General features: G+C 37.0%; 1 protein-coding gene across 2 annotated transcripts; it reads left to right on the forward strand.

Moving 5' to 3' along the window:
• Window positions 1-3995: 3995 nt before the first annotated feature.
• Window positions 3996-25787, forward strand: ADAMDEC1 (ADAM like decysin 1). Of its 2 annotated transcripts, XM_010364116.2 has the most exons (14): window positions 3996-4303; window positions 11916-12034; window positions 12902-12978; window positions 13711-13789; window positions 15379-15455; window positions 17270-17456; window positions 17677-17739; window positions 18487-18558; window positions 18874-19040; window positions 19392-19473; window positions 20179-20309; window positions 21173-21350; window positions 23461-23546; window positions 25066-25787. In XM_010364116.2, the coding sequence occupies exons 1-14, from the start codon at window positions 4216-4218 to the stop codon at window positions 25070-25072; spliced, it is 1413 nt and encodes a 470-aa protein (XP_010362418.1). In that variant the 5' UTR covers window positions 3996-4215; the 3' UTR covers window positions 25073-25787. The 2 variants fall into 2 exon arrangements, with proteins under 2 accessions (XP_010362418.1, XP_030793886.1); XM_030938026.1 differs by lacking the exon at window positions 11916-12034.
• The last annotated feature ends 1317 nt before the right edge of the window (window positions 25788-27104 follow it).

Raw genomic sequence — 27104 nt, forward strand, 5'->3', positions numbered from 1 at the left:
TCTGGGTGATTTGAAGTATAATACATTACCTAACCTCTGAATCATCTATAAAATGGGAACCAAAATCTTTGAACTGACTGCTTATATCTATTGTTATATGACCAAAGAAGATCATGTATGTAAAAGTCGTTACTTGTGCAAGATATTACCATAATTTTTGTGCATGTTGCTGTTCTATTTTCATTGGTAGTTAGACAACATTTAAACATCTGCCCCAAATCAAAGATATGTTATTATGCAACATTCCAAAATGTTAAGTTGCAAGCATTATGGGAATAAAATTCTCGGTAATCAGGATGTTGGTTGTGATTTCTTAGTTTTAGGATCATAAATTAAATCCTATGTTTAGTCAATCCTTAAATATTGTCTTCATAAGGCTCTGTATATATTCTATTTCTCATTCCCTCCAGATGCACTGGGTAAACAATTTCTTCACTGTTATTCCCCCAGTTTTGATTTATAAGCTGATATTCAACTATCTAATAAACAGCATCTGTATCTTATGCAGAGTTTAGTTTTCAAATTTTTTATGGTGTTCGTATATTCAATGAGTATCTTAAACATCTATTACCATCATGGTGCTGTGGTCCTGAAGGGTGCCCCAGGATATATATTTCCTGTTTTTAATGGATTAACAAACTGCAACTTCCATCAAGACGCCAAATTGGAAGACTTATATAGTGGCTCAAGCTGAACCTTAGAAGTCATTCTGGATTCCTCTGTCTCTTCCAACTGGGAGTAGCTACATACAATCAATCAGCAAGTCTGACACTTTTGTCAGCTAAGTAGTGCTCAAATATGTACCTTCTTTAAGATCATTTGTTCCCCCTTAACTTGGCCCCTGCATGTATTACAAGTTTTATATCACATACCTATTACTTTATTATACTTTAAGTTCTGGGGTACATGTGCAGAACATGAAGTTTTGTTACATAGGTATACACGTGCCATGGTGGTTTGCTGCACCCATCAACCCGTCACCTATATAAGGTATTTCTCCTAATGCTATCCCTCCCCTAATCCCCCACCCCTCAACAGGCCCCGGTCAGGCCCCAGTGTGTGATACTCCCCTCCCTGTGTCCATGTGCTCTCATTGTTCAGCTCCCACTTATGAATGAGAACATGTGATATCTGGTTTTCTTTTGTTAGTTTGCTTAGAATGATGGTTTCCAGCTTCATGCATGTCCCTGCAAAGGACATGAATTCACCCTTTTCTTATGGCTGCATAGTATTCCATGGTGTATATGTGCCACATTTTCTTTATCCAGTCTATCAGTGGTGGACATTTGGTTTGATTCCTTTATGTTATGTTCAAGTCATGAGGAACATATGCTTCAACACACACTATGATTTTCTATATACTCATGGCTTTGCTCATAGTACCAGCTCCACTATTCCTTTTCCAGTTATTATCAGATTATCTCCACCTATCAAGTGATATGTCCCTTCTAAAATCGATCTCAACACAATACACAAACATCAATCATAATACTTCATATTTGCACAGACTACCTATTTGTGACTGTCTCCGTTATTAGACTTTATTGCAGGAATATCTGAATAGCAAGGATAGTATCAGAATTATCTTAGAATCCTTAGCAATATAGTAGTAATTTATTAGAAACAATTTTAATATGATTTCAGTATTCAACTGCCCTAGCACTACTACTTACATAATTCCACTGAATAGCCAGAAAGCAAAATTGTCCACAGCAACAATGGTCACTGAAAGATAGCAAAATTTCACGCAGTAGTGAGATTGCTGGATCAAATGGCAGTTCTATTTTTCAGTTCTTTATGGAATCTCCACACTGTTTTCCATAGCAGCTGTACTAGTCTGCATTCCAACCAGTAGTGTAGAAATGTTCCCTTTCACTGCATCTACACCAACATCATCTATGATTTTTTGATAATGGCTATTTTTGTGGGAGTAAGGTGGTATTTCATTGTGTATTGCATGTTTATAGCAGCATAATTTGCAATTGCAAAAATGTGGAACCAGCCCAAATGCCCATCATTCAATGAGTGGATGAAGAAACTGGTATGTGTGTATTCATGTATATATACGCACATATACATATATACACACACACACCACACACACATATATGGTATATATGTATGCATGTATACCATATATACACCATATATACCATATATGTATGACACAATACTACTCATTCATAAAAAACAATGAATTAATGGCATTTGCAACAACCTGGATGGGATTGGAGACTATTATTCTAAGTGAGGTAACTCAGGAATGAAAAACTAAACATTGTATGTTCTCACTCATGAGTGGGAGCTAAGCTATGAGGATGTGAAAGCATAAGAATGATACAGTGGACTTTGGGGACTCGGGGGCAAAAGGCTGGGAAGTGAGTGAGGAATACAAGACTGCAAATTGGGTTCAGTGTATACTGCTCAGGTGATGGGTGCAACAAAATCTCACAAATCACCACTAAAGAACTCAGTCATGTAACCAAATACCACCTGTTCCCCAAAAACCTATGGAAATAATAAAAAAGAATATGCTTAATGAAGAATTAAAAAGAAACAATAACTGATGCTAAAAGGACCTGTGAGCAAAGAAGTTGGTACACATGAATAATTTCAAACATCTGTAGAAAACACAAAAATAGTGAGTAACATGGGGGTCAAAATCATAATAAACTAAAATACTTGACAACATCCAAGGTGGCAAAGAGTAAGGCACTGATAAGAGTTCACCACTCCAGGATTCTTTTATTATTTGATAGAGACATAATTAGAATTATACTTTGTTAAAATATTAAAGGCAGGTCATAAAGGATATAAGGAGAATGCTTATCTTCTGGACCAGAAAGAGAAATGCAAAATTATAAGAGAAAATGCTACTATTTTAAAGGAAGCTAGAACAGCAACAAAATGAAGAATAGACATAGAGAGGGGATTTTTAAACTTCCTGTTAGATGCTAAGAAACTCCCAGATGTATCAGTGGAAAGTAAGTTCAGCAGTTAGAAAGTATGGGTTTTTAGATTGGGAAAATTCTATACATAATAATTTAATTTGGCCCAACTTTCTGAAAAGCACCAAGTCAATGTTTATCAATCATCTCAAGTTGATTTACCCTTTTTAGCTAAATAGCACTTCTAGACATTTATCCTGAAGTTGCCAGGAATTCAATTAAAGAAATACACACAACCACACATTACATGGACACTCAACACAAACGTATGTACAAAATATGATAGTCATTAAAATTACATCTTAATATTCGATGTCATGAGAATGCTTAATGCTTATGTTATAGTGCCTTGAAAAAAAAAATAAGTTTCTTAAACCCTTTGCCCAATAAGGTGAGCTTTCCTTTTCTGCATAAAAGGATGAAAATACATTATAAAAATGTTAACAGAAGTTATTTCTTGATGTCGGATCATTGGCAATCAACTTTTTTCCCCACAATAAACTTGTGATATTATGATCATGAAAATCTACCATATTGTCAGAGAATCATTGTTATTTTATAAAGTAGAACTCAAAAAGTACACCTCAAACATATTTCATATGGTGTAGAGTTTGGTCAAGGCTAGCACTGTCAAGGTTATTTACATTTTTTGTACATGTCTTATACATGCACATTTCTTTACAATTTTACATGCATGTGCATATGTGTGTGCAAATGCATTTGAATTTTATAAGAATCTTGAAGTAGTTAATATTATCAGCATCCCCTGTTGACTCATAAGGAGACTGAACGTTTGAGAGATTTGCAGTATCTTGGTTTGTAGGACTTTGCCTGGTGCTTTTTAGATTCTGTGTTCACTGTGATAGTTTCTCGAAATATGTACAAAATACTGAAATATGTCCTAAATATGCAGATTTATTTCTATAAGGATACTGAACAGCAATCGTGATGGTCCAGCTTGGCGACTATGTAGATATGCACGCGAGCACCTCAGTCTCAGTTCACACATTCCCACTGCTACAGCAGCACCAAGGGCAAACAGTGTCCAGATGTGAATCCTTAACGAGCTATAACCACAGCCATAAATATCTCTCAAAGATGAGGAACATTCTCATGATGTTGACACTGCAATTTTTTGACAATTTCCCAACACTCTTAAGAAACATTCCCCAATCTCACACGAAAAGTGGGAGTTTTAATTTTCTTGTTCAACTTCTAAAGAGAAATTGGGGAAGATAAAACTGGACACTGGGGAGACCACAACTTCATGCTGTGTGGGACCTCTCAGCTACCTGCAGTAGCCACCATGTCTTGGGTCCTGCTGCCTGTACTCGGGCTCATTGTTCAAACTCAAGGTAAGTACCATTACACCAGCATTTTACATAAAAGTCAAATTATTTGATGAATGTTTAAAGTGCTTTTTTTTTTAAAAAAAAAATGGCATCTGTTTTTATGGTCAAAAGATCACTACTATTTGCATTTTGGTATATTTTCTACCTCTCTCTCTGCAAAAGCAAACTATATATACATATGTATGTGTATCTTTTTGAGTGAAGATATTTTAAACCACTATATGAAACATGCATTCTAAAATTTGTCCTATTTCCTCAAATTGTTATATATTTTAACAAATAAAATGTTATGTCTGCACAGTATTTTCCAAAATAGAGGAACAAAAAGCTACATATTGTTCCATTCATTATGTCTTTTCTCTAGTAAATAAAGTTTTATTAACATCTTCATGAATCACAGCTGTTTAAAAATCTGCACTTTGGGATATTTCCTTGAGAAAAATTCTTAAAAGCAGAATGACAGGGTCAGAATGACTAGTTCTGGAAAGGAAATCCCTTTTGTCTTTGAGATTGATTATTGATAGATGAACCAATTTGATGGCACTCTATACACACCCTACAAGTAATTTTCAAGTCACTGGTTATTGTACTAGTGATCACATAATAAGCATGTTAAAAGTCAAGCTGTAAACCTGCACATTTCCATGTTAAACATATTTGTGCTAAACCCTATATTGAAACAGGTAAAGTACATAGCTGAGGAGTTATCCAAACTCCCCACAAAATTCTCACTTGCCGAAAGGTTGCTGTGCAAAAGCTGCACACACATGGCTGGCTCTAGCTTTCATATTCTTTTACATTTCCTCATTGTCCATCACCAATACTATACCCCAAAAAAGGATCGAGTATTATACTAATAATTATGCAATATATACACATAGCTTACTGAAGTCTTTGCAATTATTCAATCCATATAAACATAAAAGGACAGGCTTATAGTCAACAGTTTGTGATTTGCATAATGATTTAGTAAGGATGTCTCTGGAATTCTATTTCTTATTTAATAACCCTACTAGATCTATTATTTTCTTTTCTGAAACACACCATCCCAGTGACAACACAGAACTAACTTCCTGGCCAAAAATCAAATCCCTGTATTTAAGACAACTTCCTAATCATAGCTTTGCTAGGATGAATGACAGGGAAGAGTTTAAAATAGAATGAGGGCTAAATCATATATAATTCCATTATTAAACCAAAATCAGATGTATTATAATTGCATTATTAAACAAAAGAACATTAATTGACCAACTGAACAACTATGCCTGTGCTGTCTGATGAGAATTGTACCTAAAGTCACACAACATATAATGAAATAGAATTTGATTGAAATAAAAAAATCATCTACACATCTTTTTCCCCTATTCCTCAGAGGCCTCAAAACACTCACTGATACATTTCTAGAAAAGTGAGACTTGTTTTTATTACTATTGTTCTCTCAAAATTCTGCTGAAAAAGTCACTGAAATACTTCTGAATTTGATGATAGTCTACAACACCCATAGTGTCCAAGTAGCCCTACATTTTTAAATATTCCTCCCTATTACTTTAGATAACCCAATAGTTAAAAAATAAAAGCTATTATTTTAGAAGATATTCATTAGGTTGCAGTTAACTAGATAATTTTATACCTCGTAATGTTCTTATGTTTACTCATACACAATCTTATCTGGTAAATTATTCTTCTTTCAAGCTCACAACTTTCTGGAACTTCCATAAAATCTTACCATCATTGTGAATAGTGCATGAAACAATCATGTTCAAACAAACTTGTACTCATTCAACTGCCAAGCAAAATGAACTTTAGCATTACATTTGTTTTGCTTTATGTGTATAAAAACCATGCCAGAAGTTTCTGGGGAAAATGGGAGTGATTGTAAGGTTTTACTTTGTGTTCCACCATATTCACCCATCTACTGCTTCTTGTCCCTATATGATCAGCCTTACTTTCTGCTCCTCTCTCTGACCTATCTGTGCTGGCTTAACACCTCTATTTGTCTTCTAGATCTTATCCCTTCTCGTACAAGGACATTGACCTAAAATTTTCCCTCCTTCCTACTGTATCTATTCCATGTTTTCTATGGAATCATTCCCATCAGCATATAAATTCTCCCAACTAAAATGAATATCCCTTTTCTTTCTCTTCTGCCAATTAACGTCCTAAATTTTCTCTCTCCTGCCGAGTCTGTCCCACAGACCCTGGCTGATGGATGAAATGAGTACTCAGACACAGGTATGCAATGTAAGAGCAGCTAGCTAGAGCTGCCTGGCTCTAGGGGCCAGAGAGCAGCTGTTATGTTTTGCCAGGCCAATTGATTCTGGTTGGCTTGTTGTTCGCACAACTCATCATATTCTGTCTGCCAGAGCAGGTATTGACCGGTCTCTAAAGTTGTTTTAGCTAGCACTGACCGGTCCCATGGGGTCATATGGAAGTCTGCTATGGCCTCAATGAATCCTTTCACAAATGGGCTAGCGGCTCTGTTCTCTAATGCTTTTTCCTATTTCTTTAGAAGTGTTAGAAAGCAGTGGGTTCATGTACCTGTTTGCCTTGTTGATCTTGCATCACTGGGCAGGTCAAGAGTTCCCCTTCTAATTCCACTTGCCTAAGACAGGGTCCCATAACGGTAGTGTATTTTTTCCAATTTATTGGGGGAGGGGGCTCAGGGAAAATATTTGTTTCCTCTGTGGTAGCTTTACCCAGTAATGGTGGGGCTGAGGGAGGAGGAGGAGGTGGTAAGGTAGATAATGGTTCTTCCTTCCTTCCCTTTTAAGGCTTTTCTGTGTAGAGTGGGGACAAAGCAGCCCTGACTAAGGCCCATAACGTTAAAGATGTTACTGGGACCTGTTGCCCTTGTGCATGATGTTAAAATTTCTCCCCACTTGTTCCCAGAGCTCTAGGTTTGGCATGCCTTCTTCTGGGAACCACGGGTTATAGAAAGCAACAGTTTGCATTAGGTCCCTTAATTGTGCCTCCGAGACACAGGCTCCGCTAGCTTTAAGCAGCTGTTTCAATACTTTTATATACTGTTGCTGTTGAGCTGATAACTTTGTCCCATGATGACACCCGAGCTTTAAAATCCCCTCAAACTTTGAAATCCCCACCAGTCACCAATTACTTACTTTGCAGTCTTCACTTTCATTCTCGAGGGTTTCATCACCATCCATTGCAGCATTCTTCATGTGGGGCACCACCTGCTGGGTATGCCCCGCAGATGCTGGCAGATGGATGAAATGAGTATTCAGACATAGTTATGTACTGTAAGAACAACGAGGTGACTGACTGACTGCCTGGCTCTGGTGGTCAGAGAGCAGCCCTGAGAAGCTGGAGCTGCTTGCTTTTATTCAGCACAAGCTCAATGCCGAAAACCTGGAGCAAAAACAACCTGTAGGTAATTAACATTTATTGTTCCCCTTTCAGGGAACTTCAGGTGCACGGATGATCAAAGGTCAGTTCCAGGTCAACATAAGTAGATGAACCTGTTTAAGAGAAATCCCCCTATACTCCCTTGTACCTGCTCCTTGCCCTCTGCCTCAGGGTTATAGAACAGCTACCTTCAGTTATTCTTCCCCGGGGCGCTGCAGAATCTTCTGAACTTTCAGAAGGTTTGCATCCTTTCCCTATAGTTTTTCCCACCACTCTGACCAATCCCCCACATTCACTTTTGCATAACACATCTTCAAAGGTGCTGTGTATACACTTTTTCTCTAGTTAGTCTCACCCTGTTCTCTTCTATCCTACTTCTACTGAGTTTTCATCTCCGGCACTCCACCAAGACTGCTCTTACGGCTTCAAGGATGTTTAATCCAGTGGTCATTTTGGGGGCATCATATTCTCATGTTTTTCAACTTTCTTTCTCCGCCTTCCTCTCTCTTTCCTTTTCTATGGCCTGAAACACACCATTTCATTTGGTGAACTCCTACCTCACACTGGCCTCCTTTACTGGTTCCTCCTCTTCTCCTCAATTTCCTAATGTTGGAATAGCCCAGGGCTCAGTGCTTGATACTCTTTTCTTTTGTAGCAGTGTTCAGTCATTTGGTGATTTATCTAATCTTTAGCTTTAAGTACCATCCACAAGAGGACAACTCCCAACTTTTTGCCTCCACACTAAAATGTACTTTTTTCCAACAAATCCACTTAGATGCTGTTCATGGTGGGCAGGTCTATGCAAACCACCCCAAAGCCCAAGGAAGTTGAGAGGCCAAAGAAAGAGGCTAAAAGATCCAGTTTTTTAGAAAACAAGTCTTAATAAGGGCTTACAAAGAGAAGTCATGTCTGTGTCCTGAGTGGTGACGAGACAACACAGACAGTGGATCCCTATTCCATTACTCTCCAGATCCAGGGCCTTTATACTATAGGGGAGGGGTGGTTCAGAAGGGATGTACAGGACAATTGAGGTATGATAGCATCACAGCTGTTTGACCTAAGGGCAAGATTTATGAAAGTACCTGCTTTTACACAAGGAACAATGGATACACTGGAAATCTTAGAGGGCTCCCAGAACAGGGATTAATCAGAAGCCAGCTTGCCAGATTAGCATCCAAGATGGAGTTGCTTTGGCCTCTACAGATGCCTAGTAGACATCTCAAAACAACATACCCAGAACCTTTCCCACATATCTATTCTTCCTTCACCTTTTCCCAAGTCTGTCAATGGCAATTCTGTTTGCTGAAGGCAAAAATATCGAGTCATCCTTGATTCCTCTCTTTCTCTCATGTTCTATATCCAATCCTTCACCAATTCTATTGATTTCACTTTCAAAATATATCTAGTATCTGACCACACCTCACTGCTTCCACTGATACCACTTTCATCTAAGTCACCACCACCTCTCTCTTAGATTATTGCAGTATCTTCCTAAATGATCTCTCTGATTCTACGCTTGCCTCTTTGCAGGATATTCTCGACAGATCAGACAGGGCAATCTTATTAAACAAAAGTCAGATTATGTTACTTCTCTGCTCTGAACTCTCCAGTGGCCCCCATTTCACACAGAGTAAAAGCTAAATTTTGTAAGAGTCTATCAGGTCTTGCACAATCTATTCATTTCCATAACCAACCTACTTGTATATTCTATTATTCATTCTTCTCATTCCATTCCAGCCAGATCCCTGTGATTTCTTAAATGCACTCTCTGTCCAGGATCTCACATTAAAACCTTATTACTAGCTCTTTCCTCTATCCGGAACTCTTTGTTCCCAAAGAATGATATTGTTCAGTCCCACATCTTCCTGAAGTCTTGGCTTAAAAGTGATCATCTCGATGTGACTATCATTACCTCCCTATTTAAAATTGCAACACTCACCTCTAATCCAGCATTCACAATCTCCTTTACTCTGATATATTTCATCACTACAGCATTTATCATCTTCCAACCTATAAATAATTTAATTATTCATAATGTATGCTTCATATGTATAAATATATGTAATATAATGAATTTTATAAGGGCATGGATCACTATCTATTCTATTATTTCATTTAACCTGACAGCCTCAAACTGTGCTTGGCCTAAAGTCAGCATTCAATACATATTTGTCAAATGAATACTTGAGTTTTAATATAAAAGAAATATCAGAGAAGATAAGTTGCTTACTGTCTAGAAAAGAATGTAATACTTTTACATTATTTTTTCTTCTATGTAAAAAAATCAAAGGTAGTGATTTGACACATCATAGTTAAAATAAGAGTATAATATTGACCCAATGTCTCCATTTTTAAAATGTTTTTGAGTATTAAGAGGTTGAAATTTCACTCAACCTTGTTTTACTATCATTTTGATATTCATTAAAAATATACTGTTGGGATGGGCACGATGGCTCACGCCTGTAATCCCACCACTTTAGGAGGCCGAGGCAGTGGATCACAAGGTCAGGAGTTCGAGACCAGCCTAACCAACATGGTGAAACCCCGTCTCTACTAAAAATACAAAAATTAGCCGGGTGTGGTGGTATGCAGCTGTAATTGCAGCTACTCAGGAGGTTGAGGCAGGAGAATTGCTTGAACCCAGGAGGCAGAGGTTGCAGTGAGCCGAGATCGGGCCACTGCACTCCAGCCTGGGCGACAGAGCGAGACTCTGTCTCAAAACAAACAAACAAAACAAAACAACAACAACACTGTTTGATTTGGGTTTTTTTGTTGTTTTGATTTTTTACTTTATGTATCTTGCAAAGGTTTTTGGCTAAATCACATTGTAATCTACTCTTATAAAGTTTCTCCAAAGACAAATAAGGTAGATAGAACAAGAAGTGAGGAAGGAAAACAGAGATCTTGAGGGCTCTTCCAAAACTGCATGATTAGTGCTAGGGTTGAAACTAGACATTATTAAAATTCATTCTCATTCCAAGCGCATGGCTTTTTCCACTAATGGACTCATATTCTCTTTCAATAAAAGATCATTTACTCATATACTTCTAGATTTCCTGTTTTAGTATGTGATGAATCCTGCTCAGGACAGCATTACAACAGAACTTTGGGAGCTGACTAGGAGGGAATTCTTGCTTTGTGATTTCCTTTCATTTTCTGTATCAGCCAGGTGTAAAATCTCCTGTTTTCCCTAAGATCACTCTGTCATACTGAGTGGAAAACTGTCTCTAAGCACAGATATGTACGTATGAAAATGTGAGCATTCAGAAATAAGACTGACCTTATATGAATGATTGAGTAATTAAAAGAAAAAATAGAAAAAGTATTCCACCATCTTCCTAATAGGATACTAAATAATTTTATATATTTTATCTTATTGAAGTTTTACACTAACCTATACCTTAGATAACAAACTGGTACAAAGCTGAAGTGACTGCTACGAGGTTATTTAGCTAGGGCATAAGACCACGTCTTTTGGCTCCAAGATAATTTATTTTCTATTATTTGTAAACAATGAAAATCTGTCTATGTAATATAATTTCAAGTACATCAAGAAGAACATTGTGTCCATAAACAGTATTTCTCCTTCCTCTCTGAGGCTTTAAAACTCTTCAAAGAGAGGCAAACAAAATCTTTATTTCTTTGAAATCTAAAGTCTTGAGGGAAAATGCTGAGAGAAAAAGCCTCATGGCTTATTGTCACACTGAGGAATAAAATTACGGCTAGTAGAGTCTTTCCTAAAAGTAAAGTATTATATACAAAGGAAAAATTTTATTTTTAGAGTGTATAGTCAGGAGTTGTGCTTCAGAGGGAAAAGGGTATAAAAAAGAAAAAAAAAAAAAGTCTTAGAGGGCATTGAGAGAAAATTTCACGATTTTTAAGAAGACTCTAAAGCAAGAAGGAAATAGATTACTACAGGCAGAATTCTAGGCTCACACAACCCCTGTTCTTAATCCATAACCTGTCCTTTCTAGGCATGGTGGTCCAGTGTTTGCATGCACTGAGAGATCGTCTGAAGAACTGTTTTGTAATCTTCATGTCTTTTCAGAATGGGGGGAGGGAGAGAAAAAAAAAATCCTTGTCATCAAAGCTGAAGCAGGAGAATCAATTTGTTATTCATAATGTTTGCTCTCTACATAGGAATGTAGTCTTCACTGCCCTTTTAGCAACCCAACAAATGAAAACAAAACACAACACGACTAAAACTGAAACCTTTAAATCTTTTATGTGAATGTTATTTCTCTTTCTCTAGCAATAGCCATAAAGCAAACACCTGAATTAACGCTCCATGAAATAGTTTATCCTAAAAAACTTCACATTTTACACAAAAGAGAGACCGAGAACAACCAGACAGAAAAGCATGGCAAAGAGGTAAGCAAGGTGAATGACTGTGGTAGATGTTACAATCATCCAAAGAGGCAATAAAAAGCCTTTTCACTAACAGCAATGATGTTACAGTTACCATCTAATAGTTTCATATTGAAGCCCATGTATACAACTCCCCTTTGTTCAGGAGACAGCTCACACTTTCTCAGAATGCCGCTATAGTTAAGCAGCAGAGTCAACAACATCACTTGATAAGAAAGGATAAAGCTGCTTAGACATTTCTCTCAGTTCGAGAGTGAGGAGAGAAGCCCAGGAAGGTCAGCCATCTTTAACAGATGTTGTTCCTGGCCAGCCTCACCACCACCCCTTTTCTCCAGTGAATTGTCTTTTTCCTCAGCCGTTTTGTCAATAGTGAAGAATTAAATTTTGTATCAGTAGTTAACACAATATTTCTACTATTGATTAAAGATATCAATTATTTGACTATTACATTGTTGCAAGTATTTCCCTCATTTTGTAATTGTTACCTAATTCTTAGTGGGTTGTGAGTTTTTGTTTTTTTTTAAGTGCATTTAGTTTGGTTTTAAAGTAAGAAAAATACACACCTTGTTTTGATTCCCTGGCTGGGGGATCCTGAGACACTATACTGTACATTAGGACAAATGAGAAGTCCCTATCTCACGCATTAAAGCTAGTTTAATCTGTAAGTGTTATTATCACATAATTCTACTTTTTGAAAGTCCATTTTAGTGCATAATGTGTTTTGTCTCACATATTTTGAAAACACCAGAGAACTGATTTTATCCTATATGCATTTGTAATTGTTCTTCTAATACGTACTACATATATCATTATAATTATTTTAGTTATGTTCAGAAATATAAATTGTTTGATGTAATTAAATGTTTTCAGGAAAGGTATGAACCCGAAGTTCAATATCAGATGATCTTAAACGGAGAAGAAATCATTCTCTCCCTACAAAAATCCAAGTAAGTTGTACCTTCCAAAAGTCTAATCACTGGATTAGGTTATGAAATTGGGGAGCAATCTTTTTCAGGCTCCATTTAGTGTGGTTTGACATAGAAGACATGAGGCATTTTGAGCTTTACATGATATTAGTTTGTGCTAAAAAGGCTGATTTCCTAGAAATTATATACGAAGTGTAAAACAAAAGGAATGGCATATGTAAGTGACTTTCTTTCTTGACTTTCCGGGAACTTACTGAACATCTTTTTCTACTCGGATAAACTCAATACTTTGATGACGCTTTCCATTCTTTTATGAGAATGTATGTCCAAGGCTGATTCAAGATTCATGGCCTAGAGATAGATTCCAGGGGATGGGGTTCCTCCTAGTTTTATAGCAGTTAGTAAACTTCTCCCTGAATGCAATGGGCCTATAAGCATATTTGTGACTCAGCACCCTTCAAAGGTTCTGTAGAGGTTGTGTCCTTGGTGCAGGAAATCTCAAAATGACTAATTTGAAGACAGGGAATCTACAGATGAGAAGGAGATGAGGGGACTTCCTCCCTCAGATTTAATAGGAAGAACTAACTCTCTGATTTGCTTCAGTAGCAGAGCTCCAATGTTGGAAGACGATAGTAGGTCAGAACCTTAGCTATTTCTCATTGTAGACACTATCACTGTTTTAGTGCTGAAGTTCAGGAAGTTCTGCCTTTCTTACCACCCAGAGTGGTTCATGCAGCTCTCTGCTCTCTCCAGGCATCTCCTGGGGCCAGACTATACTGAGACACTCTACTCACCCAGAGGAGAGGAAATCACCACGAAACCTGAGAACATGGTAGGGTCTGAATACTTTGTGGGACTCTTTTGAGCTTTAGATGTTATTAGTTTGTGCTAATGTTAACTAAGATCCCCAAAGGACTCAATTATTCTATAAAATTCATAAGTCCAAGAACAACTTCAAAAAATAATCAAAGGACTTGAAAGCAAGGTGCTCATCTGTGACCAATGAGACAACAGTTTGGAAAATCACATTCAGCTTTTAAAACACAGGAGCAGCAGAAGGCTTCCAAGTGTCACATTTTTGGAAGCAACCAAAAGTCCACTTGTCCCTAGACCATTTTATCCATAGGTTAGAAAAATTCTTCTCTATGGGTACTTAAAACCTCATGTCACTATTTACTATTTTCTGGAGATATATGCATTTATCCTGAGGTCAGCAATGAAATATCCATTATTTAATTAATATTTTTATATCTGATTAAATCATTATCCTATAGATAATGCCAGGGCCAAATGTCAGACATTAAGAATCATGGCATATAGTATCAGGAAGAGAATACAACAAATCTCTGTCAAGAGGTTTTCACGTTCCCAAGCTAGGAGAGTTTCTCAGAGCCATCCTACAAGTTACCCTAAACGTGTATTTCTCTATTTAAAAAAAAAAAAAAAAAAAAAGACTTCTGCCACAAAATGGTTCTTTGTTCCCCATGCTCATCAAAACTTATTTCATGAACGTCTGAATTTTTGCTAACACCATCTTCAGCGGACAGTGTCTGATAAATTAATTCATGCTTAATTGTTAATAGCTGATGATACATTAATGAGGAATCTTCTCAAGTCTTCTATGAGAAAATGTTTATGTTGACAAGATCTCTTCCAAACAGGGAGAAAAGACCACAGATGGAATTTCAGACCCTGAGGCAGGTCAATTTATTTCGCACTGGAGTTTTTTCATTACCTTTTTAAGATCACTCCACATAAGTGGCCCCTTAACTTTGCTGACGCGGGCCAGCAGTCATGTCTGAATGCTGTAGACAAGTAATTTTGGGTCTTTGAGGCTGATAAAGGGATTTCACTAATAGATCAATTAAAACAGTGATAAAATCAGTTAGTCTGAGGAGCTCAGGAGTGACAGTGTGAAGTATTGAGGATTCCCCGTCTAGAAAAATAGACGTCTCATTTTACTTATTTGTAATGCACAGTGCCTTTGGGACTCAGGACAGGGAAGCCAAATTCTTGAGCACTGACCCCCAAACCTGAGGACCCACTGGGAGTCCTGTAAATCCCTAGAGTATTGGCCACTTTTCAGAGAAAACAACCACTTTCTCTATGAGCCCACCTAAGTTTAACTTCCCTGGACTCTTCCTTAGTGTAAATTAATGTCAGAAAAATAGCTCAGCCACCAAATATACAGAGCTTCCAGTGAAGCAATTCTGAAAACCTCGGAGGTTCTTGCTGTTTGTGTTTCTGAGAATTACTCTGGTCACAGTCACTACCTGAAGAATTTTTACATATTCAAGACAGTAGCTTTCCTCACAACTGTGATACATGTATTCTCATAGTTCATACATTTTACACACACACACACACACACACACACACACACACACATTTCTGAAGCATAATTTCTTTTTTCCACTCCAGGAACACTGTTACTATAAAGGAAACATCCTAAATGAAAAGAATTCTGTTGCCAGCATTAGTACTTGCGACGGGTTGAGGTAAGAACTACTATCAAAATCATTCAAGATCAAGATGCTTTTTGTTACACAGAACTAAGTGCTACTAGATATTGTCTTCTTACTATTTTGGTAAATTTTTCATTGATGAAATGCTTAATATATGTGGTTAAGGTGAAGAACAAAGTATTACCCTGACAATCATTTCATAATCTGCTGCTCTAGGAGAAGTCAGGCCTAGAATGGAAAAACAGGAATGCTACACTGTGGACCTTGCTGTGGACCTTGATGATGTCTGGGTCCACTTCCGTGTTTGTCCACCCTACTCTCTGAAACAGTTACTTCTTGTTTTCTCTAAAATATTCTTCCCTGCAATTGTCACAGTTGAACTTAATTGTAGAAGTATATGTGTTTCTGTTTACATAGATAATTCTTGCCAATGAGAGAAAGTTTGGAAAGTAAGAAAAAGCACAAATAAGAAAATAACAGGCCAAGCGTAGTGGCTCACACCTGTAATCCCAGCACCTTGGGAGGCCGAGGCAGGCGGATCATGAGGTCAGGAGATTGAGACCATCCTGGCTAACATGGTGAAACCCCGTCTCTACTAAAAAAAATACAAAAAACTAGCCGGGCGAGGCGGCGGGCGCCTGTAGTCCCAGCTACTCGGGAGGCTGAGGCAGGAGAATGGCGTAAACCCAGGAGGCGGAGCTTGCAGTGAGCTGAGATCCGGCCACTGCACTCCTGCCTGGGTTGCAGAGCGAGACTCCGTCTCAAAAAAGAAAGAAAGAAAGAAAGAAAATAACAGGCCAAGCGTGGTGGCTCACACCTGTAATCCCAGCACTTTGGGAGGCCGAGGCGGGTGGATCATGAGGTCAGGAGATCGAGACCATCCTGGCTAACACGGTGAAACGCGTTTCTACTAAAAATACAAAAAAAAAAATGAGCCGGGTGTGGTGGCGGGCACCTGTAGTCCCAGCTACTCAGGAGGCTGAGGCAGAAGAATGACATGAATCTGGAGGCGGAGCCTGCAGTGAGCCAAGATAGCTCCACTGCACTCTAGCCTGGGCGACAGAGCGAGACTCCATCTCAAAACAAAAAAAAAAAAAAAAAAGAAAAAGAAAATAACAACTACCACAAAAGTTGACCTCTAAGTGATCAGTGTTATTAACATTTTGTCATGTTGGCACCCTTATATACACATATAGACAAATGTATCTTTCACAGCATTGAAATAAAAAAATAGAACACATTGTTCTTCCAACATGGCTCATAACACACATGACAAGTTTTTCACATATCATAACATACCTTCAGGAATATAATTTTGAACAGTTATGTTGGATTGTAATATTTTATTATATGGATTCACCTTCTATTTATGAACAAATTATCATACTATTATGATTATAGAAACAGGGATTCTTTAAAGCAACTTCTAATCCCGCGTGTTACTCTGGTTGGCCTGTTGATCATTCATGTTCCCCTCCGGGGTTCTTGCTATCTAAACATTCCCTTACTCCATTTTCCATTATAGTCCCAGGATCTGCCATGAAATATTTGTTAAATGAATCAATAAACTATGGAAAAATATTTACCATGGTGCAAATTCCAAATTCTTTGGGGTTGTTTCATCTTTATAATTCTTGTTCAGAATTCTCTTGGTAAGTAAGCTAGGCTTCATTTTATATCGACAAATAGTAATTCTAACTTACATTACCAAAAGTTAGCTGAAAGGTCTAAGAATGACAAGACTATGTGTGAAGTTGGGATGGAGGGGCAGACATCAATCCATTCTTGGATGCAAATACGACTCTGTGTGTCAGGAATCCTGAAATACAAGTCTCTATATCTCCCAGAGGATACTTCACACATCATCATCAAAGATATCTGATAAAACCTCTGAAGAGCACAGACGAGAAAGAACATGCCATCTTTACATCTAACCAGGAGGAACAAGACCCAGCTAACCACACATGTGGTGTGAGGAGCACTGGCAGGAAACAAGGCCCAATTCGAATCTCTAGATCACTCAAAAGCCCAGAGGTGAATACAATTCCATTACCTCATCGTTTACTTCAATTGTCTCAGCAAAGATAGGCGATATACTACTATTCTTAGAAATGAGTAACATGTGTCAAGTCTATAATTTATTTACTTGTTTTTCTATTTATCTTCTATTTTAGGGGAAAAAGTCTCCTTTTAAGCTTTGGAATCTTTTAGGATAAAGACAGTGACTAACAATGTTCTTTTATTCTTTGTAAAGCGAGAAGACTTTCTTCGGGCACAGAAATACATTGATCTCTATTTAGTGCTGGATAATGCCTTTGTGAGTATGAAACACACAGGCCTCTTGGCCAGTTCAGTCACCTTTTAAGTTTACTTATCGAGCAAAAGCAAGCAATAAACTATTTTAACTAATAATGAGGCATTTGTCCACCTGGGTGTCTTGGCTGTTTACTTGCCTTGCCAGCAACAGTTATTATCTCCTCATCCTCTTTAATATCCATCTGCCATGAACATATTTAGATATTGGCAATACGCTTAACACCAGATAGCTACAGGAAATCAACCAAAAAAGAAAAATAAAAAGAATGCATTATTAAAATATTATAATACTTCATATCTTAATATAAAATTAAATATATTTAATATAAATATTATGTCAATATAAAATCAACACAAAACTCTATATAACTTAGAAATTATATTGATAGATACAGAGGAAAATACTAGAATCTACTTTTCTATCTAGCAAATGTTGCTTTGTAATCAAATTTTAATCACATGATTCCGTTTAAAAACCTTAAAATTGTTAATTTGATTTATTCAACTTAAAATCATAAAATTATAAGAACATTAAAATTTTACATGAATGTCTAACTTTTATCAAAAAACTTTTAACATTTTAAATAGAATTTACCAGAACACAGTCTTACATTATTTAATTATGGAATGCACAGATGTTAATTGTAGTGAAATGCATAATTTTTCTTAAAATGTGAAATCCTGTATGCCATCAGCTTTCCCAGTGTAATTTGCTATTTCATTATACTTTGTGTTTTGTATTTTACAGTATAAGAACTATAATGAGAATCTAACTCTGATAAGAAGCTTTGTGTTTGATGTGATGAACCTACTCAATGTGGTAAGACATTAGTCATGTAAACCTCTTGTTTCTGCATAGAAGCCTGGAACTTCCCTATGATTTCACCAACAAGAAGTTAAAAAGGTCACAAATGCCTTAAGTTAAATAGTTCAGGGAAATTTTAGCAGAACAAGGATCAACATCAAGGTGAAATTATATGCATTGCAACAAAGACAACTTTTAAAATTTTTACTTTCAAAATGGAAATTCATTACTTCCAGTCTGTCACTTTATCCATTACTTGGGGTCAACAAAAGTTCTCAAACACAAAAGGAATCCTGAACATTTGTATGAAGATGAATGCTCTTTCTACAGATTTATAACACCATAGATGTTCAAGTGGCCTTGGTAGGTATGGAAATCTGGTCTGATGGTGATAAGATAAAGGTGGTGCCCAGCGGAAGTACCACGTTTAACAACTTCCTGAGATGGCACAGTTCCAACCTGAAGGAAAAGACCCACGACCATGCTCAGCTCCTCAGGTGAGCACATGCTGGCCAGGTGAATGTAGGCAGAATGGATTGGTATCCCCAAGGTTCCTTAGCAAGTGTTTCAGCTCCGTAATAGTTCCCTGATCAACTGTGAGAGTGCTTGACATTGTACCACTAGCAATTCACCCGTGAGATTATTGGATCAATAATCAGATGATAGAATGAGCTCTTGGATATAAGATATCCATCTGTGGTCATTACAACACGAAGGAATAGAAGTTTTTTTGGGCCTAGTCCATATAAAAAGGCTAGGGCAGTGAGGCAATTCATTAACATAATTAACAAAAGCTAATGGTTACAAAGGCTCAGATTGTGACAGTAGTATCTGTAACTTTCATACAGCGGGATTAGCTTCAACAATCGACGCGTGGGACTGGCAGCTTCGAATTCCTTGTGTTCCCCATCTTCGATTGCTGTTATTGAGGTGTGTAAATTTATAGTAAGCCTCCCTGTGGTTCTGCATCCTCTATGAAGTCCAGCATAATACCTTATATAGAATGAGCAAAATTAACACCTGCTGAATCAATGAATCAAGGTAGAAATGAAACTACTGGTAGGTCATTGCACTGAAGACTCCTTGGATTATGAAACAGAACATCTCCTTACATTAGCCTTGCTAGAGCATGCCATGTCATTCTTTAGTTCATGTTAGAAAATCAGAGCAGGAATATTGGAACAGAAAGGGGATCCAATACCTTCTGTGACCCGGGTTAACACTAGTCATCCCCAGTATCTGTGGCCAGAGAGGCCAGACAAGGAAGAAAGGTGCACGTAGATGTCATGTGGCCAATCACTCCAGTGTCATAGATATCATAGCAATAGGTTTTGGAGACCTCTGATATGGTGCCTATGAGTACTTCCTATGAAGAATGTAATTAATTTAACCGTGATTTACTGGTAACTTAGTATCCATTAGTTCAACAAATATTTATTGAATACAATATATTGTATCCATAGGACCCAACCACTTCGGATGCTCTTTCAACGTTTTGCAATACACGGTGACAGGGAAAGGAGCGAATGGTTCTCTAGTTTTCATCTCTTAAGCCATTTTTAAAGTACTGCACATTGGCAACAATTGAATAAAAACAGAATAAATAAATGTGTCTACTTTTTTTTTTTTTTCCAGGCTAAAAAAAAGAATAATGTGGCTCTTGTAGCAGTGATGTCACATGAGCTGGGCCATGTCCTCGGTATGCCTGACGTTCCATACAACACCAAGTGTCCCTCTGGCAGTTGTGTGATGAATCAGTATCTGAGGTGAGACCTCGTCATCCTAGAAGAAGAGAGATGTTTTCCAAGTCTTAAAGAATTCGGAAGCAGTCTACAGATGTTGAATGGGCATATTTTTTCCCAAGGGTTGTGTATCCCGTTAATTCAACCTCCAGTCTCTTGAGGCACAAATTTTAAAAACTACCAGGGCTCATTCTTTAAGATTTATAAATATGCCAAGATAGAGCTTGCAAGTATGGTGACCTTATAATTTTGACTTAAAATGATTCTAACTTAAAATGAACCCATAGTTTCTAAAAATATTCATCTTATTATGATGATGACAGGATCGTCTTATACTCCTATCATCAATCAACCAATCATCTATTTTTGCCTATTTATGAATTACCTGTGAATGCCAGGCACTTTGCAAAGACTTTGGGATAGAAAAATAAATCAAACATACTTTGTTCTTGAAATGCTCACAAAGAAGAAGAGAAATATTTCCATATAGCCCAGAAGCCTGCAACAACTTCCTTTCATTGATTCCTTATTATTATCTCTTGCCCCTCATTTCTCAATGCAAAATGAGTGGATCATTACAAATGGTGATGGCTGTCACTGCTGTCCTTTAGAACAATACTAAATGGCCACATGGAAATGGAAATCCTTTCAGCTCTATGAATTAGGCTCTAGGAAAAAAATTTCCAAATACCACAGTATGCATGTTCTATCACCTACGACATTTAATATGGTGCAGTCCTAAATGGTTGCCAAATTTGGAATTTCCATTGAGGTCGGTAATACAGTTAGATAAGTCAGAGTCTTGTGTTTCTTTATCTTTATTCTGTGTTTCACACAGAAGGCACCACACTGTATATCATATTATTTGAGTTTTCTTCTGATTACAGTTCAAAATTCCCAAAGGATTTCAGTACATCTTGCCGCACACATTTTGAAAGATACCTTTTATCTCAGAAACCAAAGTGCCTGCTGCAAGCACCTATTCCTACAAATATAATGACAACACCAGTGTGTGGGAACCACCTTCTGGAAGTGGGAGAAGATTGTGATTGTGGCTCTCCTAAGGTATTATTTATTAGATTTTGACTGGGGCAGAAGAATTATGCAGTTTTCTTTATGTTTTCCAATATTCTTTTGGAAATTCTTTCTAAAGACAAACCTTGCATCATAGTAAAAAAAAGATTTGCACTTGTGTTTTAGCTACTGAATTTAGTAATCCTTTGAAAGGCATTTCAAAAACCAGGACATGATTTTGATGTAATTATATGGAGTTAAATGTAAAGAAGTTAATTGTTAACTATAACATGTCACTTATGATCTTTCCAAAACGTGTATTAGTCAGAAATCCCTAAATGACATAATGTCACAGTTAATCATCTGTTGAACAGGAACAATTAGAGATCTAGAAGTAAGTTCTCAGAGGTAGAGTAGGTCTTTTCTCATCAAGCCAGCGTGTAAACCAGGTTGTAAACAAAACAGAGAAGAGGAAAAGAAAAAATAATCACAAAAATCTATAGAAAATGGGCTATTAACATAGAACATCCAGAATAAGCACTATGATTCTGTGAATTTCTATAAATCAGACTCTTTCAAGGCATTTGTGTATTCTAAACAACACTGACCACTAGCAATCCCATTGGCTTCTAAAAGATATTTCTGTTGTCGTAACAAGTTTCTTTTACTTTTAAGACAAAGACTAAGAATTCTTGTTTGAAGAGATTGCACATATCAGATAATCTGAAAATTACTTTCACATACACCATCTCTTCTATTACTCACAAATATACAAAATATTGCCATTGTCCCAATTTAGAGACAAAGTGAGGCTCAGAAAAGTTAACTAGTTTCAAAGATACACAGCTAATCATTGGTGAAGCAGGATGCAGCCCAAGAAGTATCCATTACTTAAGATGGCTCTGTGACAATGAGCATGGTGTCTAAACTCTCTATGCTTCAGTTTATGTATTCAGAAATTTTAGGTGGTTAGATTACATCAGAAGTTTGTGCAGCATAACTTAGTCATTTGTGAAGAATATTGTAAACTTTCTGTTAATTATAAAGAACATGGAATTTTACAAAAGATTTGACATTTTATAATAAATTAGAGTTATGTTTATCTCATTCTTACTTGCTTACATTCCTCTATGGTTTCTTGGGTGGAAGACAGTTGAAGATACTTAAAACCCTAGGTACTTCTGGTTTCAGCAAGTAAACGGTATGTATTTATAGAAAGGAAAGGGGGAAAGAAGAAGGAAGAGGCCAAGAGAGGACCATTGTATACAGAATATGTAACATCTAAAATTCTTGAATTATGTCAGTCAACTCCTGTATTATTTTCATATCTTGTTGATATTTTTCTTCTGTAATTGAATAAAACTAGAGAGTTTGGGCTTAGGAACAACTGAATTTCTAAATAACTGTTTTCTTATCCAAAAACTAGTATATATACTTTATACAGTATTGTTTATTGATTAATCCAATTTCTCATAGATCTGATATGCCAGTTTATTATTCCTAGGTGTATAATTAGGGTTTTTTTTTCTATTTTAAAAACAAGCTTTCTGTCTAGGTATTTCTCCCAGGCATGACACTATTTTAAAGATTGTAACTTGACAATGCATTTTAATGTCAAATCTCTTCATTGTTTTGTCATTACTGTTGTTATTGCAAACTTGTCCTCAAATACCATTGAGATTTGATGGAAATGCATTAAATTTATATTTGACTTTGAAGGGCACTGATCTTTTTACAACATTAAGCATTGTCTTAAAAGACAAGTTGCCTTTAAATTTTCTGAGGAAACTTATATATATAAAGTTCTTCATGGAGTTCCTGCACTTTTGAAAGGCCTTCTAAATTGTTTTCATATTTTTCTTTCTGCTGTATGTTCATTTTTTTTAGTTTGGACATACACATCATACATCTAGACAAAATTTATTTTTGAAAAATTCTTGAATAATTCTATTGCTCACCTTCTAAGGAGTAGTCTTCATTGCTGATGATATTTTGTTTTCTATTTTTCAATGTCCTTAGTCATTGTCACTGGAATTTGCCTATCAGAGTAATTTAGCTTAAAAAGTAAACTTTCATTGCCATCTTGTACCAGAATTCTATCACCTAGTCTATGGGAAGAAAATGTTGAACCACCTTTTTCCATTGTGTGTGTGCTTTGAAGGAATGTACCAATCTCTGCTGCGAAGCCCTAAAGTGTAAACTGAAGCCTGGAACTGATTGTGGAGGAGATGCTCCAGACCATACCAGGTAAGACCTTTTGCCTTCTTTGTTCCAAAATGTTTTCTCACTTTTCTTTCACATTTGAGAAAAACATGCCACTGGGTTCTATGATACACTAAAACACAATGTATTTTATATTTTTCAAATGACTCAATTTTGGAGAGGAAAACTAGCAACCATTATGAACATGACGAAGGACTGTGGACAAACACTCATGAGAAAGTAGCTACTTTGACCTCTGTGAGATTAGGGCTGCTGGAATCTATGCCAAAACCTGTTTAAATTCCTGTTAGAGAACGATGAGTTTAATACCAACCAAAATGAGAAAAGAAAAGTGTATTTAAAAACAGCCTCAGTTGATGAGCTCGTTTTATTCTTGGTTAAAAGCTGATAGTTTTAATTTGCAAGGCTGTCAGAAAATCAATAGCATTTAAGAACATGCTATAAAATTTGACAATTTTACTTCCTTTAAAGTGTTTCAATGAGTCATAATCCAGGTAGTAGTTCTGTGTCTTATACAATTCTATATGACTTGGGCTAGGGAACCCAATTACTTGGAAAATGGTACTTGTTTCAATGAAAAATAACCTCTAAATATAAAAATGGCAACAAGAAAAATCAAAAATAGGGGAAAGACTCAGGATACATTTTCTTTACTCCCCTTTCCCGAATCTTTTCTGGAATAGAAACTGCAGAAAGAGTATAAAGAAAATAATTGACTCAAGCACCATCAATTATCATTTCATTGGGAATGGATCAGCAAGGTCAAAGATAAGGACCAACGCTTGCTTATTTACCAAGCACCATTTAATACAGCCTACATGAATCATGGAATGATTCCACTCTGCAGGAAATTCTGGAAATTGTGCCCAGGCCAGACACATAGCATCGCAAAAGAAAAAGAATCATCCAGGCCGGGCGCGGTGGCTCAAGCCTGTAATCCCAGCACTTTGGGAGGCCGAGACGGGCAGATCACGAGGTCAGGAGATCGAGACCATCCTGGCTAACCCGGTGAAACCCCTTCTCTATTAAAAAATACAAAAAACTAGCCGGGCGAGGTGGCGGGCGCCTGTAGTCCCAGCTACTCGGGAGGCTGAGGCAGGAGAATGGCGTAAACCCGGGAGGCGGAGCTTGCAGTGAGCTGAGATCGCGCCACTGCACCCCAGCCTGGGGACAGAGCGAGTCTCCGTCTCAAAAAAAAAAAAAAAAAAAAAGAATCATCCAGCTATTTAGGGATTTGGAACCCTAGGTGAACATGCCCCTTTCTGTGCAAGATACGCAAATTATACCATGGAAAGAAAATTGGAGGTGGACTCAGGAAACTAAAATTCTAGTCTTTTCTGCTCCAAACTAGCTGTGGGACTTTAAATGCAGTTAAACTAGATTTTTTTTCACTCATAAAATACAGCGAATAATATCGTCTCTTAAATAATATGAATTCTTACTCACATAATTTACATTCTATACATTTTCATTATCATTATTACATAATATTTTATAACTTGTAATAACCCTGGCTTCCAAACTTTATTTTTCCTTTAATCAGAGAGTGAATCCAAAGTCTGCTTCACTGAGATGCTACCTTGCCAGGACAAGAACCAACAACTCTAACTGTCCCAGGAATCTGGTGAATTTTCACCTGTGTATTTAGACATAATGGCCTTTCACTTGTTATTCTGCTTTCTATATTGTTATCAGTACAGGAAACAGGTAAACAGATGTACTTAGAGACGTTGGCTGTTTGTTTAGGCCTAATCTTTCTTTCTTTTTTTTCTTTTTTTTTTTTTAAAGATCATGAATTTGTGACTTAGTTCCGCCCTTTGGAGAACAAAAGAAAGTAGCCTTCCATCAAAGCACCTTAAAATGCACCGCTGAATTATTCAGAGTTAACACTCCAGAATTGTTAAATTACAAGTACTATGCTTTAACGCTTCTTTCATCTTACTAGTATGGTCTATAAAAAAAAATACCACGTGATGGGTGAAGGCTTTGGCAATAGAAAGAAGAATAGAATTCAGGTTTTATGTTATTCCTCTGTGTTCACTTTGCCTTGCTCTTGAACGTGCAGTATTTTTCTATCTCATGCAAGGAATGATTAAATGTAAATAATTTTCATTTTATCATGTATATCCTACACACATCTCCTTCATCATTATATATGAAGTTTATTCTGAGATGTCTACATTGCTTACATTTTAATTGAGGCAGCAAAGAAGGCTTAATGATTTAATGAACCATAATGTCAATAAAAATGCAACTTTTGAGGCTTTTCTGTGTGGTCATTTATGAAACTGAGTATTTTCAAGCTTCTTTGTAGGTTTGTGTTAGGTGTTGAAGCCGCACATCATTGGAAAATCGTCGCTCTGGTAATTTAATAATATTGTCACAGATAGCCAAGCAATGCTATATGGATATGAGAAAAGGAGGTCGTGCCATCTTTTCACGCCCAAAATGGCATGATGTGAGGCCAGTCACACAGGAAGACCAGGCTTCTTCCTGAGGTTTCCTTCTCCAAATAATTTTTAACAATTAATGAAAGTTACCTCAATTTCCATAGATGTCTATGCTGGGCGACTAGAAACTCAGACATATTTTTAAAGATTGGGCTTTGAACCCAAGGGCCTCCTGGGATGCACTGCATGCTGGTGTTGGCTGTCTCCCCCTTTATGGCCACGCTGTCATCGATGGGCTGGCACTGCCAGTGTTTCCTGTGAGGCTGCGTGCCAGGTGTGGGTGTCAGCCCGGCTGTGGCCCCAGGATATGCCTTGCCAGGATCTCCACTGCCCACTGGTCTGATACGAACTTCTAGCCAATTCTTCCAAGGAAAAAGGGCTTCTTAGGGCATCCTTTCCACCCCCAACCCCTGACCTTGTGCTCAGGTAGAGGCTTCCTATAGTAAAACTGACTGAGCTGCAGGGATTAAAATCAGTGGCATGCTGGAGACTTCTAGTACAGGCTTGTGAACGTCAACTGTTAAACTTTAAGGAGTATTGTGAGCTGGTTGCTCAACACAGCCAATACTGAAACCCAACCTATATAAATTCATAATTAAATAAATTCTAGCAAAAGCAAAGGAAATACTCAAAACATATCACTCCCTGTTCTACTACATTTGACTCATCTATGCTGTATGGTTATTTAAGTCTCTGACTGGTCCTACTCTCTGACCAGTGACACCACGTTGCAATGGTGTATGATAGGAGAACTTTAGCACAGAATAGCCAAATGCTACAAATCGAGGTTTGATTTATTGTTTTACTTATTATCTATACTTAAGAAAGTGATGGAGTTTTAATTTAAAAGTAAGTCTTGTTTATAGCAATTAAAATGTGAAAGCATAGAATTTTGAGAGGATATGTTTTCATTGTTTGAAAACTATCATCCAACTCAATAGTCACTCACATTTTTAATGAATGAGTGAAAATCTAATAGATGTCTTTATTCTTTCAATTTTGCTCATTGATGTAAGCAAAAATATCAACCAAAATGTTGGAACTCATTCATTGCTTGCCACCATAGTTTGGCTAAGGCATAATAGTTCAACAGAAACCAATGAAATCATTCTGTTAAAATCAGTTGCCTATT

This window comes from Rhinopithecus roxellana, chromosome 9 (genome assembly GCF_007565055.1).
Source record: "Rhinopithecus roxellana isolate Shanxi Qingling chromosome 9, ASM756505v1, whole genome shotgun sequence".
In the NCBI taxonomy this organism is placed as follows: domain Eukaryota; kingdom Metazoa; phylum Chordata; class Mammalia; order Primates; family Cercopithecidae; genus Rhinopithecus; species Rhinopithecus roxellana.

Excerpts from the sequence above, each read along its gene's own strand:
- ADAMDEC1 (XM_010364116.2), top strand. The coding sequence starts at position 4,216 with ATGCTGTGTGGGACCTCTCAGCTACCTGCAGTAGCCACCATGTCTTGG. Across the intron at positions 4,304-11,915 it reads GCTCATTGTTCAAACTCAAG|CAATAGCCATAAAGCAAACA; the intron begins GTAAGTACCATT and ends CTCTTTCTCTAG. Across the intron at positions 18,559-18,873 it reads TGATGAACCTACTCAATGTG|ATTTATAACACCATAGATGT; the intron begins GTAAGACATTAG and ends CTCTTTCTACAG.